Source organism: Salvelinus namaycush, chromosome 41 (assembly GCF_016432855.1).
Source record: "Salvelinus namaycush isolate Seneca chromosome 41, SaNama_1.0, whole genome shotgun sequence".
Taxonomy (NCBI): Eukaryota; Metazoa; Chordata; class Actinopteri; order Salmoniformes; family Salmonidae; genus Salvelinus; species Salvelinus namaycush.
The window spans coordinates 6,096,066-6,112,981 of NC_052347.1; the positions used below are offsets into that span (position 1 = coordinate 6,096,066).

General features: G+C 43.8%; 1 protein-coding gene across 1 annotated transcript; it reads right to left on the minus strand.

The window, feature by feature from the left end:
* Window positions 1–6,748: 6,748 nt before the first annotated feature.
* LOC120033964 (P43 5S RNA-binding protein-like) lies at window positions 6,749–11,400 on the minus strand. The gene is made up of 9 exons (XM_038980363.1): window positions 11,269–11,400; window positions 10,895–10,995; window positions 10,705–10,801; window positions 10,402–10,490; window positions 10,173–10,246; window positions 9,143–9,223; window positions 8,517–8,746; window positions 7,487–7,540; window positions 6,749–7,054 (listed from the first exon to the last, which is right to left on the minus strand). Exons 1-9 carry the CDS (start codon window positions 11,398–11,400, stop codon window positions 6,749–6,751), a joined length of 1,164 nt encoding a protein of 387 aa, XP_038836291.1.
* Between the last annotated feature and the right edge of the window lie 5,516 nt (window positions 11,401–16,916).

A 16,916-nucleotide genomic window follows, 5' to 3' on the forward strand; every position in this document is an offset into this window, starting at 1 on the left:
TGTGGAGGTCCTGGGCTGGCGTGGTTATACGTGGTCTGTGGTTGTGAGGTCGGTTGGATACACAGCCAAATTCTCTAAAATGATGTTGGAGGAGGTTTATGGTAGAGAAAGGAACATTAAATTATCTGGCTACAGCTCAAGTGGACATTCCTGCAGTCAGCATGCCAATTGCATGCTCCCTCAAAACTTGATACAGCTGTGGCATTGTGTTGTGTGACAAAACTGCACATTTTAGAGTGGGCTTTTACTGCCCCCAGCACAAGGTTCACCTGTGTAATGATCATGCTTAATCAGCTTCTTGGTATGCCACACCTATCAAGTGGATGGATTATCTTTGGAAAGGAGAAATGCTCACTAACAGGGCTGTAAACAAATTTGTGCAAAAAGATTTAGAGAAATAATATTTCCGTGAGTATGGAAAATGTATTTCAGCTCATGAAACATGGGACCAACACTTTACATGTTGAGTTTATATTTTTGTTCAGTACAATACCGTTCAAAAGTTTGGGGTCACTTAGAAATGTCCTTGTTTTTATTGTCCATTAAAATTACATCAAATTGATCAGAAATACAGTGTAGATATTGTTAATGTTGTAAATGACTATTGAAGCTGGAAATGGCAGATTTTTAATGGAATATCTACATAGGCGTACAGAGGCCCATTATCAGCAACCATCACTCTTGTGTTCCAATGCCACGTTGTGTTAACTAATCCAAGTTTATCATTTTAAAAGGCTAATTGATCATTAGAAAACCCTTTTGCAATTATGTTAGCACAGCTGAAAACTGTTGCCCTGATTAAAGAAGCAATAAAACTGGCCTTCTTTAGACTAGTTGAGTATCTGGAGCGTCAGCATTTGTGGGTTCGATTACGGGCTCAAAATGGCCAGAAACAAAGAACTTTCTTCTGAAACTCGTCAGTCTATTCTTGTTCTGAGAAATGAAGGCTATTCCATGCGAGAAATTGCCAAGAAACTGAAGATCTCGTACAACGCTGTGTACTACTCCCTTCACCGAACAGCGCAAACTGGCTCTAACCAGAATAAAAAGAGGAGTGGGAGGCCCTGGTGCACAACTGAGCAAGAGGACAAGTACATTAGAGTGTCTAGTTTGAGAAACAGATGCCTCACAAGTCCTCAACTGGCAGCTTAATTAAATAGTTCCCGCAAAACACCAGTCTCAACGTCAACAGTGAAGAGGCAACTCCGGGATGCTGGCCTTCTAGGAAGAGTTCCTCTGTCCAGTGTCTGTGTTCTTTGGCCCATCTTAATCTTTTATTTTTATTGTCCAGTCTGAGATATGGCGTTTTTCTTTGAAACTCTGCCTAGAAGGCCAGCATCCCGGAGTTGCCTCTTCACTGTTGACGGTGAGACGTATGGAATCATGTAGTAACCAAGAAAAGTGTTAAACAAATCAAAATTTATTTTACATTTGAGATTCTTCAAAGTAGCCACCCTTTGCCTTGATGACAGCTTTGCACACTCTTGGCATTCTCTCAACCGGCTTCATGAGGTGGTCACCTGGAATGCATTTCAATTAACAGCTGTGCCTTGTTAAAAGTTCATTTGTGGAATTTATTTCCTTAATGTGTTTGAGCCAATCAGTTGTGTTTTGACAAGGTAGGGGTGGTATACAGATGATAGCCCTATTTGGTAAAAGACCAAGTCCTTATTTTGCCCAGAACAGCTCAAATAAGCAAAAAGAAATGACAGTCCATCATTACTTTAAGACATGAAGGTCAGTCAATGCGGAAAATGTCAAACATAACAATGGTCATTATGGCCAAACAGTTCTATTTTTGTTTCATCAGACCAGAGGACATTTCTCCAAAAAGTATGATCTTTGTCCCCATGTGCAGTTGCAAACCGTAGTCTGGCTTTTTTATGGCGGTTTTGGAGCAGTGGCTTCTTCCTTGCTGAGCGGCCTTTCAGGTTATGTCGATATAGGACTTGTTTTGCTGTGGACATAGATACTTTTGTACCTGTTTCCTCCAGCATCTTCACAAGGTCCTTTGCTGTTGTTCTGGGAATGATTTACACTTTTCGCACCAAAGTACGATCATCTCTAGGAGACAGAACGCGTCTCCTTCCTGAGCGGTATGACGGCTGCGTGGTCCCATGGTGTTTATACTTGCATACTATTGTAACGGCAGTCTAGCTCTTCCTCCTCCTCGGACGAGGAGAGGAAAGAAGGATCGGAGCACCAATGTGCAGCGTGATAATTTTCCATGAATTTAATTAACACAAAGACAAGATACTGACAAACTAATACAAAACAACAAACGACTGTGAAGCTACAAACAAAAGTGCAATACACAAGCTACTAACGTTAGACATAGACACTATACAAAATAACAAACGAACTAACCGTCACAGTCCTAGCTGGTGCAGACAAAACACAAAGACAGGAAACAACCACCCACAATCCCCAACACAAAACAAGCCACCTATATATGATTCTCAATCAGGGACAACGATTGACAGCTGTCTCTGATTGAGAACCATATTAGGCTGAACACAGAAACAGACGAACTAGACACACAACATAGAATTCCCACCCAGCTCACGTCCTGACCAACACTAAACAAGCAAAACACATAAGAACTCTGGTCAGGACGTTACAACTATTGTTTGTACAGATGAATGTGGTACCTTCAGGTGTTTGGAAATTGCTCCCAAGGATGAACCAGACTTGTGGAGGTCTACAATTTTTTTTCTGAGGTCTTGGCTGAGTTATTTGGATTTTCCCATGATGTCAAGCAAAGAGGCACTGAGTTTGAAGGTAGGCCTTGAAGTATATCCACAGGTACACCTCCAATTGACTCAAATTATGTCAATTAGCCTATCAGAAGCTTCTAAAGCCATGACATCATTTTCTGGAATTTTCCAAGCTGTTTAATGGCACAGTCAACTTAGTGTATGTAAACTTCTGACCTACTGGAATTGTGATACAGTTAATTATAAGTGAAATAATCTGTCTGTAAACAATTGTTGGATAAATTACTTGTGTCATGCAAAAAGTAGATGTCCTAACCGACTTGACAAAACTATAATTTGTTAACAACAAATTTGTGGAGTGGTTGAAAAACTAGTTTTAATGACTCCAACCTAAGTGTATGTAAACTTCCGACTTCAAATGTATATATATTTATAAACTGGCTGGTTTGAGCCCTGAATGCTGATTGGCTGACAGCCATGGTATATCAGACTGTATACCACGGGTATGACAAAACATTTATTTTTACAGCTCTAATTACGTTGGTAACAAGTTTATAATAGCAATGAGGCACCTCGGGTGTTTGTGATGTATGGCCAATATACCACAGCTAAGGGCTGTGTCCAGGCACTCCGTTTTGCGTCGCGCCTATGAACAGCCCTTAGACGTGGTATTTTGGCCCTACATTATACCACACCCCCTTGGGCCTTATTGCTTAAATATATTCAGCATTCTATGTAAAAAATATTTATTAGAATAACTGTTCTGGGAAATTAAATGTTTATGAATCTGGGGAAAGAAAGAGTAAAGGAAAGTGGTCTGTGCATATATGCTTAATTTTAAACATTTTATTACCATGGAGTCAGCCAGGGCCCATCTTCCAAACAGCTAGTCTGCTGAATTTCAACTGTAAATTCTTAGAGACCCCCTGATGTGCCATTAAAATAAATCAGAAATCATCAAAGCAACACATTGTTTCGAAAGCCCTCAAACAACAGACTCACACCATTTATAATTAACCCTGAACACTTGTGAATCATTTATATTTCAATTACGCTTTGGACACGAGGGCAACAAATACTTTCTGTTATGGTCTAATCTGTTGTAAAAACACATTTCACACAAAGCACCAAAAGCAAAGTAATTATTAATGCTTGTACATTACCACGAGAGAGAGAGAGAGAGAGAATGTGTGTTCCCTCTCCATGGTGTGGGCCGTTAGCCAGCAGAGCAGCAGACATATAGGCCAGGTTTATGTGAAGGATTAAGAGTTGCCGTGGCCTGAGGCGGCAGGAGCAGCCCTGGAGAATGAGCAGCACGACAGCAGCAGAAAAACACATCAAAAGTAATGACTCCAATAGAGCTCCAATGACAGGCTGGAAGTGGGCTTAGCAAAGGCTTTGAAATGTCAAACTGGACCCAGCCATATTACAGCCACAACACAGGCCTTGGACAACTAGACACCTTGGAATAGAATGGTACGCCACAACACTGGACTTGGACAACTAGACACCTTGTAATATGATGGTACACCAGTGTGTAAAAGAGGATCTGCGTACAAACCATTCATTTTGTATAGAGTACACAATACCTAATGTGTACGATTGTGTGTACACTGTAGGTGTATGATTACAAGTTAGTCTTCCTACACTCTACATTTTCTACAACTGGTGAGTTGATAGGGTAAAAAGTGATTCAAACTGTTGAGGTGAAGCTGAAGAATTACAGATTCCGCGGTAGAAATGATGAGGTCATTTCAGACTGAGCCGACATATGCAGCGTTTACAGTGAATGCAGTCTCCCCTAAAGTGGGAACATTGCCTTTAAATTTCAATCACGCTGTAAAACTAAGCTTCCGTGATACAGTTTGAATAGAGCCATAAATTGTTCAGTAGGCACAAATTGGAAGACTAAAATTACACTGAACAAAAATAAACGCAACATGTAAAGTGGTCCGATGTTACATGAGCTGAAATAAGATCGCAGAGATTTTCCAAATGCGTAAAAAGCCTATTTCCCTCAAATTTGTTTACATCCCTGTTAGTGAGCATTTCTACTTCGCCAAGATAATCCATCCACCTGACAGGTGTGGCATTTCAATAAGCTGATTAAACAGAATCATTACACAGGTCCACCTTGTGCTGGGGACAATAAAAGGCCAGTCTAAAAAGTAGTTTTGTAACAATGCCACAGATGTCTGAGGTCGAGGGAGCGTGCAATCCACCAGAGGTGTTGCCAAATAATTGTACCTTCATTTCTCTACCATAAACCACCTCCAATGTCATTTCAGAGAATTTGGCAGTACGTCCAACCAGCCTCACAACTGCAGATCACACGTAACCATGCCAGCCCAGGACCTCCACATCCGGCTGTCACCTGTGGGATCATCCGAGACCAGCCAGCCAGATAGCGGATGATACTGGGTTTGCTCATGTAACAGTATAACTTTAAACCGTCCCCTCGCCCCGACACGGGCGCGAACCAGGGACCTTCTGCACACAACAGTCGCCCACGAAGCATCGTTACCCATCGCTCCACAAAGGCCGCGGCCCTTGCAGAGCAAGGTGCAACACTACTTCTAGGTTTCAGAGCAAGTGACGTAACTGATTGAAACGCTAGTAGCGCGTACCCGCTAACTAGCTAGCCATTTCACATCCGTTACACTCAACTGAAGAATTTCTGCACAAATTGTCAGAAACCGTCTCAGGGAAGCTCATCGTCCTCACCAGAGTGTTGACGTGACTGCAGTTCGGAGTCGTAACCGACATCAGTGGGCAAATGTTCACTTTCGTTGGCCACTGGAGAAGTATGCTCTCCACGAATGACTCCGTTTCAACTGTACCGGGCAGATTTCAGACAGTGTATGGCTAAGTGTGTTGAGCGGTTTGCTGATGTCAATGTTGTGAACAGAGTGCCCCATGGTGGGGTTCTGTGAAAACCATAGATTAGGGCCCAATGATGTTAATTTAACAGTTCCATATCTGAACTGTAACCCAGTAAGATTTGAAATTGTATTTTTATTTTTGTTCAGTATAGCTTTATTGGACAAGTGCAGATGGAAATGTACTGTGATTTAGTCCCGGAGCGTGCTCTGTAGGAAGCAATACAGCGGAGACCAGCCATTAGCAGTCAGCCGATGTGACACAGGGTTCTGATGGAACTAACACTAGAAAGCTAGCCATATTACACAGCAATTCAGTTTAAGTGGCAGATAGGGGCAGAGACTGATGGAAGAAATTTCTGATAATATCCATCACTGGTCAGACTTAAATTATTCTGCAGTCTTTCAAAAGGCACATCAATTGTAAAGCTGATGATTTTATACTGCCATAGTTCTCAGCTCTCCCCCGGTACCGGGGGGTTGGCTTGAGGAGTCATCTAGTGACGTAGACCTGGTGCCCGAGCTGAGCCCTGCGCTTTGTAGAATGGTGGGGGACTCATTACTCATAGGTCAGATCTTTTGTTCATGTTTAATGGGTGTTGGAAGGAAAAGTTAACTTCGATGCAAGTCAACCCACACAACCGTGATGGCACTAGGTCTGTTAACTGACATTACACAAAATGGCTTCTCCCGTTACAAAATTTGCTTCACTGGTTCCGGTTGCATTCCTTGGCTTCATTGAAATGCAACCGAGTTATTACCTCCCTCTGCTCAAGAGACAAGAGCCAAGTCGTATTTACACGAAGGACTGGTGCAGGGTGATTGATCACCCTGACAGGTCATTACTGATTTAGTTGGAGAGAAACTAGGTGGCACAGTCCCATCTTCCCTGAACATTTACACAAACAATGACTTAACTTCAAATTATTTATTTATATCGGATCAGGTCAGGCATAGGACGCAAACAAAACTCAAGAGCTTTTATACAGGAAAACAATGAGACCAATAGCTTTATATGCAACATTAAAAAATGTTTTAAATCATTCAAAATATCAAACAGTTTAGCGCAACTAAAAGAGCAATGGTACTTTACTAGTATTTACAACTTAACTTCAATATGGTAGTATGGCACTTTCAACCTACAACTTAAACCTATGATTTGACCTTTAACCCTTGACCAGTGACCTCTGGCTGGGTGACCTCCACAGGGCCTCGCTCTGCAGGGACGGAGGAGTGAGGCTTGATACTGAAGAGGTTACACAGGTTGACCTCCGATTCCACAAAGTGAGGGATCTTGCGCTCGTTGAAGAGGCCGGAGAGGTTAACCTCCACCTTGGCCCGTCGGGACACCCTCATGCGCAAGGCGAAGAGGCGCCGCAGGTCATCCTCCACCAGGGGCAGCTGGTGGTGGCCTTCCAGACGCCTCTGCCAGTCCTTCTTGGGTCGCTTGCACTTCTGCTACAGAGAGAAAAACAAGATGCGACAGGAAAGTGGATTTCGGAGGTAAAAAATGTTCAGTGGAACAATTCACCACTACAACTGTTCAGAAGGGTCATTAACTTTAACTGCCCAGTAGACAGGAAGCCTGTGTATAAGGACTTCAGTTCCTGTAGGGGCTTCAGAGCTGGACAAATTGAGACAAGACCGACATTGAGTAAACACCAACTCCCTCGAACCCCACTAGGCCCAAAGGTGCTATAGATTCCAGTCAATCTACCAGACATCTAAGGGACTCCACTTTCAACTGGTTCAAAGACATGGTTCAGGGCACACATACAGATCAATGGTCACCTGGCCAGAGCCAGACACTCCACAAACAGTATATCCACTGTTGGCTCAAGCCCACATCATCTTACCCACAGGGGATAGATGGACTAAAACCATGCTTACCTTCTCAGGGTTGGCATCTGGGTCGTGGTGAGCCAGGTGTCTGTTAAGGCTCTCCTGGAAGATTGAACAGAGATGTTTGTCACGACAATGATGGAGTACAAACATTATGACCCCAGCAAAGTATGAACATCAATCTATTCTAAACATTTATACTGTACCAATGCCACAATGGCAAACATCTCCGTCCACTACATGGACAAATGTTTATCTTGGGATTCAAATTCAAGTCTGTCCACAGGGAGGTGATGGAAAATAAGCCACTAGTAGTTAATTGACAAGACATTCAGTGACGACTTAGAAATTAATGAGGCTGCTTTGCATGCAGCGATTGAAACCCGACTGCATGTCGTCACTGTAGAAGACTAGACAGTTATGGATGCGTGTTCTAAGTAAGACAGCCGACAAATGGACGTCAGAAAGAGCAGGCTGAAGAGGCAGCTTAGGGCAGAAAGCTACACTTGTGTTCAATAGAGAACAGCAAAAGAGAACAGCAAACTGCCTAAAATCAGGGATGGGCATCTCCAGCCGTCAGGGCCCGGAGCTTTGTCACACCCCCCCCCCCATCCTAGCAAACAGCTGATTAATTAATTGCATTCTAAACTGAAGATAATGATTAGTTGATTATTGGAGTGGTTTGTTAACACAGGCTAAAGTGGGACACCAATCAGCCCCCTCCCCGAGGCTGGAGTTGCCCATCCCTCGTCTAAACAAATATGCCTAGGACAATGGAAACGGCAAACAGTTTCTATACCTAGGGCCTTGAATGACTTAAATCAATGCCCTCTGGAGAGTTCACACATTTGTATAATTTAACTGCAAACACCTACCTGGGCAGCTAAACAGAACACTTAGCCACAGGAGCACAGGAATTGTAATAACTAGGGTCCTTATGCCAAAAGAGTGAAAGTCTCAGTAGGAATGTTGATAGAGGATCAGTTTCACCTTAGAGCATATTGAACAGCAGCACCTGACCCTAGAACACCAGTCTTACTCCGACTGAACACAGGCCCACAAGGGCTACAGTACATACCCGCATGGCAAAGGTCCTTTGGCAGTCGGGGAAGTAGCAATGGTACTTGAGGAGCTGCAGGTGGACCTTCCGGATGTGGTGCTGCAGGTTGAATGTAGTGGAGAAGTAGGCCTTGCAGCCACTGCTGGGGCACAGCAGGACAGGCTTCTGCAGGGCGTGGGTCCGCTTGTGTCTACGCAGAGAGTCCACATGCTTAAACACCTTCTGGCACAGCTTACAGGTGAATGTGGCTGCAGGGACAGGAGAGCGGCAAATGTCACTACTGGATTCCTGCCCAACAAGTTGTCCATTAGTCAAAACAGATGGTATGAGCAGGCAGCTGGTGGCAGAGTAAAGGGTATGAATGTTTGACACTGAAGGTTACCAATAAAATAAACTTCCCCTTTATTGCATTACTAGTCAGCCAACACATCTTAAGCCGTTTCCCAAACACTGTCACACTAGAACTAGCAGGGTAGAAGGCAGGACATTTACAGAAGTGGTAGAAGACAGAAAAATATTCAAAAGTGTGAAAACAATGACAGCCAAACAGTAAAGGCAGGTTGGCCTGGACTGGTACAGTAATTTGTGCTTTTCGTAGTCCTTCAGTAACAGCGCTAGTTGAAGGGGTTTGGTGGGGTGCTTACCTGGGTGTTTGGCCATGTGCTTGTGCATTTTACCCCAGGTTTGCTCAAAATGATTGCATTCAGGCTGTGGGCAACGGTACCCTGCAGAGGGGGAGAGATGTATGGGCAGTGTTAGGTTAAGAGTAAATAACTGCTACTATCTTCCTCAACGTGATCAAGACAAAGGAGATTGTGGACTACAGGAAATGGGACCGAGCACGCCCCCTTTCTCAATGACAGGGCTGCAGTGGAGCAGGTTGAGAGCTTCAAGTTCCTTGGTGTCCACATCACCAACAAACTAACATGGTCCAAGCACACCAAGACAGTTGTGAAGAGGGCACGACAAAACCTATTCCCCCTCAGGAGACTGAAAAGACTTGGCATGGGTCCTCAAAAGGTTCTACAGCTGCACCATAGAGAGCATCCTGACGGGTTGCATCCCTGCCTGGAATGGCAACTGAGCGGCACCACAGAGGGAAGTGCGAACGGCCCAGTACATCACTGGGGCCAAGCTTCCTGCCATTCAGTACCTCTATACCAGGCGGTGTCAGAGGAAGGCCCTAAAAATTGTCAAAGACCCCAGCCATAGACTGTTCTCTGCTACAGCACGGCAAGCGGTACCAGAGCACCAAGGCTAGGTCCAAGAGGCTTCTAAACAGCTTCTACCCCCAAGCCATAAGACTCCTGAACAGCTAATCAAATGGCTACCCAGACCATTTGCATTGCACCCCCCCCCCCCACACTTGTCATCTATGTAAATTCACTTTAACTCTACCTCAACTAACCGGTGTCCCTGCATAGCGACTGCCGGCACATTTTTTACTGCTGCTCTTTAATTACTTGTTACTTATCTCTTATACATATTTTTTTGAAACCGCATTGTTGTTTAGGGGCTCGTAAGCAAGCATTTCACTGTAAGGTCTACACCTGTTGTATTCGGCGCATGTGACCAATAAAGTTTGATAGTGATACAAAATGTGAGAACTCTTTGAATTGATTGACACAAGACAGTACAGCAATAGAAGACAGACAAACAGGCAAAGGGACAAACCTGCATGTTTCTTCTCATGGGCTTTGCGAGCGACATGCGTGTCAAACCTGACTCCACATCCTCTCTTTGAACATCTGAGGAGAAAACCAGGGATCGAATAATTTAACCTTTAATCTACTAAGACATGCATACGCTTGTGTTTTAAATAGAGTATGCTTCATCAGCTTAGGCCTTGTGCAATTTTCAAAGGCTGTAAGGCCTACAGGATCACTTAAAGATCGTGACTTACTTGAAACTAGAAGATATTCCATGCTCCTTCAAATGTAATTTATACACCCTCCGTTTCTTGAATGTCAATAAGCAATTTGGGAAATTGCACTGCACATGGGGGAAATTAAGCAAGTCAATATAACATTCAGCACATTGAGATGACGGTAAATAAAGGGAAATGTTTCTTAATTGCAAGAACACATTTCATTGCATACACATGCCAGGGCCAAGGGGGTCCGTTTAAAAGGGACTAGAGGATGCTGAAAGTGGGCAATCTCCAAATAACAACGTGGTTATTCGGCGCCATCTAGTGGACTACAACCTTAAAGTACTTGTCCTTTTCTCCGTGGGCATAATGGACGTGTCTCTTCAACTTGTCCGCGTTGAAGAAAGCATTTGTGCAACTCACAAATGTACATCTGTTGGGTGAAAAATTAATTAGTATAGGTTTAATCTCAAACTACAGCCTAACCCATGGGTAAGAAATGAAACGTAAACTGAAATTAACATACCTGAATTTTTTCACGCCGGTGTGGCAAAGTGCGTGGCGGCTCAGGTGAGATTTCCGTGAGAAACGACGGCCACAATCAGCCACTTCGCATTGAAAAGGTTGCTGAAAAACGAGAAGCAAGAGGGCTATAAATGATAGTTTACACAATAGTAATCTTTGACTCCAATCATGAGGCTCACATTTCAGAAATAACTTTCCCATTCGAACTATCGCGACACATGTATGGCAGAATTAATTAGTCTACGCACTTCTGCAAAAAATATTTTTTTTTTTTATACGAACTCAATTAGCCCGAGAACGGGGTTAAATCCACATGAACCATAGCTGAACTCGAATATCACTCAATTATCAGCCATGTCCCCATATCATATTTACCGCTCCTGTGTGCACGGTCTCGTGCTCTTTCAAACGCCACTCCCGTTTGAACGTCGCCCCACAATCAGCATGGTTGCAGTTGAAAACCTGTTGTCGAGGACCCGAGTCCTGTTCGTGGGCTACCGCGTTCATTGTCTCCTGAAAACAGTCGTCTATTCGGTTGCACACTGTCAGTCAAGAGGAGAGTGTACCCCACGCCAACTACTCTTGTAGCCTCTAAGAGTGCACTGAGGTTAATTGACCCAGGTTGCACCTGTGCCGAATTAATTGCTCAATTCAGGTGTCAGCGTTTGCAGTGAATGGCCGTGTTCCAGGCTGACTGATTGTGGCGGACTGGCGAGGAGTGGCTTGAAGCAATGGGTGACGTATTTAAAGGCCAGTGGCCATGCTGACAGCGTTCCCAACCCATACACCAACACATACCCGCTTTTCAACTGGTGGTTCAGTACAGCACCGTTTCCGTCCAATTGAACATTCCAGAACGTAAAAACATACGAAACGCAGCCCAGGTCAAACATGTATTATATTGTAACGACCCGGTATTGTGTTCTGTGTTTGTGGGTGTGTTATGGTTCTCATGGCTACTAGCAGGGGTTAAATATGTCAGGACAGATGGAAAGGTTGGGGGGGTATGATGGGTAATCCCGCGGGATTTGGAAATGCATAAATAGGGATTAGTGTCTCATATCTCTCTCTTCTGTTCGGGCCTTGATCTGTTCCTATGAGAGTGACCCTTAACTCGACATGTATAATTGTGTACGTTCGGCATTTAGCGGCGTGGGCTGTGGCCTGAACAATAGCCCAGTTTAGGAATAAACCTGTGTTCTAACCTGCACACCTAGAGTCCGTCTCTTTTCTCGTTAATGACCCAGCCGGGTCATTACAATATATATATATATTTTAGAAATCAACAGATCCCTACTGTTCATCATGTATTCAACACGCTGCGATGCAACTACTGTATTCTTACAGCAGAGGGTAGCAGATCTTACTACAATCAGATTTGAGAGAGAGATATGGATGTAGCATTTTTTGTTGCAAGAGTTTATTAATTCCTTGATCATACGAAACTATTATTAACAATCCCAAGGATTCCCAGACAGAACACATCACCCATGATTTAGGAGCCTCTACTAGCCTACTACAGTCAGCTATGGAGTAGTACTGGATGCAATCTTTCTTGTTTACTGTTATTATGTTGGTAATCAGTTTATAATAGAAATAAGGCACCCCAGCCGTGACCGGGAGTCCCATAGGGCGGCGCACAATTGTCGCAGCGTCGTCCGTGTTAGGGGAGGGTTTGGCCGGAGAGGCTCCCGAGTGGCACAGCAGTCTAAGGCACTGCATCTCAGTACTACAAACACCCTGGTTCAAATCCAGGCTGTATCAAAACTGGCTGTGATTGGGAGTCCCATAGGGTGGTGCAGAATTGTCTGGGTTTGACCAGTGTAGGCTGTCATTGTAAATAAGAATTAGTTCTTAACTGACTTACCTAGTTAAATAAAGGTTACACATTTTTACATGTCTCATTGCGCTCTAGCGACTCCTTGTGGCAGGCCAGGCGCCTGCAGGCTGACTTCGGTAGTCAGTTGAACAGTGTTTCCTCCGACACATTGGTGCGGCTGGCTTCCGGGTTAAAAAAAGGGCGTTAAAAAAAGAATAATAAGGCACCTGTATCCAGGCACTCCACATTGTGTCATGCTTTTTTACCTTTATTTAACTAGGCAAGTCAGTTAAGAACAAATTCTCATTTTCAATGACAGCCTAGGAACAGTGCCTTGTTCAGGGGCAGAATGACAGATTTTTACCTTGTCAGCTCGGGGATTTGATCTTGCAGCCTTTCGGTTACAAGTCCAACACTCTAACTACTAGGCTACCTGCATAAGAACAGCCCTTAGCCATGGTATATTGGCCATATACCACACCTCCTTGTGTATTTTTGCTTAAATATGCCACGGCTAGGGGCTGTTCGTATGCTGCCTTCATAACCTTCATTCATAGACGGTATTTACCACATGCGACTGGGAAAAATCCATTTGACATTTTATGTCTTTAGTAGTTTACAGATAGAAATCTGAAAAAATGATTTATCCACAATCTGCTTTGGACAAGTCCGGTCCTGGAGTGTCTCAACAAAATGAAATCAAAATATTTAGGCTCCGTGTCCAGAAAAATGGATTTGCACGATATGCAAATATGCATATATTTAATGAGATTTAACCTCATTTGCATATTTTAATATAGTGTTTACTTAAATGTGTAATATAAAATAGTCTTATATTTGTGTCTACATTCAACTGGTAAAAGTTGATTATGATATGATTAAGGTTGTAACAATTATCCTATGAATTAAATGCAACAAAACATGATTTATAAAAAGCAATCTATTAATTATGGTTTTTGAACACTATAATTTGTGAGCATGATAGCTGTAATTTTAGTTTATTGTTGACACAGCTTGTTTGCCATTATCTAATCAGTGTTTCTCAACAAGTTCGAAAGCACATGAATGCATCCAACTCGTATATACTACTTCACAACTGGAAATTACCAACTTCCCACTTGGTTATGAGTATGAATGCAGCATTTGGCAGAACGCAAAGTTGGCAAGTGTATCTCAGTCATGGCCTTAGTGCACTCCAGCTATACGGGCACTCCTAAAGTAGAAGGATGGCCTGGGTGGCTGAGATATTCACAATATAGTTCTCATTTTTAGCCCACAAATCTGAGGGACCAACATCACTTTTAAAATTGCATATTTGGGTATTTTTGGAGCATGTGTTCATGTTTTTCAGAGCCCCTGTACTGCACAATGAGGATGAGGAAGTGAATTGCTGGTTGGGGTAAGTGTCTCAAAAACAAGTGAAATCACCAAAAAAGTGGTCTTCTTGGGTCCAAAAAGTTGGATCTGGACCCAAACAGACCCGATCATTAACAAAAAAAGGGTGATGTTGACCGGAGAAAATCAGACCTGAACCCGAATAGACCCGACGACAACCAGACCTAGACTCGACCTGTACCCTAACGGGTCCGGGTCTAGACCAGACCCGATTGGAACCGAGTGACCCAAAAATCAGCCAAGTTGCTCTTCTTGTTAATAAATTTGTATTTATATGTTAATAAATATGTCAATAAATCCACCATATTAGCGTAAAATAAATATGCTATAGGCTATACAGAGCCGTGGTCAGGTCCATTCGGGTCCACTCGGGTCTATCAGCTATAGTTACATAGACCCAAGACCCAATGACAATCCAACAGGACCCGACCCAGACCCGAGGGAAAAGATAGAATTTTGGACCCAGACCCACTCGGTTCCCGAGTCGGGTATTCGGGTTCAGTCAGACCAGTGAAGACCTCTAGTCTGGACCCTTCTAGAAGATTCCATTTAAATCAAAAATGTTGATTTGGTTGTAAAAAAGCTAAATTCTCCTTTAATGAAATGGCACATTGAGGCATGATTATTATTTTGTGCACAACAATAGCCCTCGGTCTGCACATTCAGCTATCCGTATGACCATCTAAGACATCCAGCTTACATGGAGTCACCTCAGGACACTTCTTATCATCTCCAACACACACACACACACACACACACACACACACACACACACACACACACACACACACACACGCACACACACACACACACACACACACACACACACACACACACACACGCACACACACACACACACACGCACACACACACACACACACACACACACACACACACACACACACACACACACACCGCCTGCTAGTCAAGCCCACTTCTTCCAACAATAGCTTGTCATCGCTCTTCACTGTCCCATTTCCCGATGTGTGCCTGCTGCAGCTTCTGTGTCTCCTCATGGTAATGGACAGCTGGAGATAAGGAGGGAGAATGGCATCTGTATTTACCATACACACCTCTGGGCACAATGGTTGCACCATGTCATGCTATTAGATACCACTTTTCAATTGCTGCGTGGATCTCCATTTTGTTCACTACAATACATTCTGTTAGTGAGTTTAGCTGCACCACAATACTGACCAATATGTAGGCCCCTGGACAATGAAAATCCATTTCTATAGGACATTGCAGGCTATTGTGTTTTCTCTGAAGAACATTTTTCCCACCTCATCCATCCATGGATGAACCTATCTATTCAGGATCTTTGTGGATCTCGTGTTGACTCGAGCAATCCATGAGTCCTAATAGAAAATGAATGAACACACAAAACCCTACTATGTTTACCTCAATTGGCACCTTGGTACCCAGGTTGTCGCATCCGCTCTTGTGCAGATAGAGAACTGCATGGCAACGGAAGGACGCTTGGAGATAGAATGAGGGGAGGGTACTATGGTCCCACGTGTCCTCATCACCGCAGACCCAACGCAATTCTGTTCATTTTCTATCTACCATTTCCACATACCGCAGATTCGCATACACTCATGCATACATACAGCTTACACACGCACAATCATGTAGGATTTATGCGTACGTGCACTCAAATCTCCCCATTTGACCTATTCTACATAATATAGGCTAATTTGACAATTCCAATATTGATCGGCTCTGGCATAGGCTATTAGGCCTATTTGTTTTTTCATTTAGTGATAAGCTATTTAATTCAATTGCCTGATATCGGTGAGACTGTATGCTACGAGTTGAATGGGGAGATGAGAGGACGAGCGTCAGTTGTCAACCAGATTCAGTCGGTGTTTTTTCTCTCTCGCCATAATCGTTTGAGCGTCGGTTTTCTTTTTATTTGCGCCTGTTACATTTTAACGCACTCGATGTTAATTCGGGGGAATATGTGAACATCATGCTGGCGGTGTGGTGCTTGGTCTTTGCTGCAGTGGGCGAGAGGCTTGCCGTGTCAGGTAAGAGGGATGACGGGAGAGGGAGGAAGCACCCTTTTCATTTCCAAGTTTACCCCTGCCCAATGTAGGCTATCCCCAATTTTTGCATCTGCAATCACTTCTTCCTCTGTAGACTAGTCTACAATAGTGTGTGTGGGGGGTAGCGCGCAGCTGGAGATAGTTGCCTCTGTGCCAAGAACGTAGTGTTTTTAATAAGATCCCTCTCCTTCAGTTCTACGGATGCGGTAGATTTGCTGCATCAACACATTTTCACCGCAGCGCTGTCGCCTTTTACATCAAGGGCTCGCGCCTACTGTAGAACCAGCGCCTGACGCGGTGCCATATCAGCCTATTTATGTCAAATGTCATTATTAAAACAATAATTATCGTTTTTCTGTGTGATAATCCGTGTGTGGTTTAAAGTTGGCAGTTATCAGGTCTCCTGCGTTACAGGCGGCGGCAGGTCGACTTTGGTGCGGGATGCGAGTTTGTGGGACTGGTTCTCGCCAGATGAGCGGGGAGACAGCAGCGACATTGCGGCCGAAGTCGCCTATCCAAAGCGGCTGGTGCAGCAGATGGAGTCGGAGGAAGAAATGTCCCACGGCTATTTGGATACCCGCATGAAGAATACCACGGGAGGTACCTCGGTAAGTATAGACCACTGTCTGTAATGGAGAAGTGGGTGTGGCAACCTGTTTTTCTTGGAGTGTTATTTATTCGTTTTCGTTCTTTCTCTTCCATTCCCTCTCTTGTATTAAACTCCCAGTTCATTGTTGAAACTGTAATGGTTTCTCCCCACC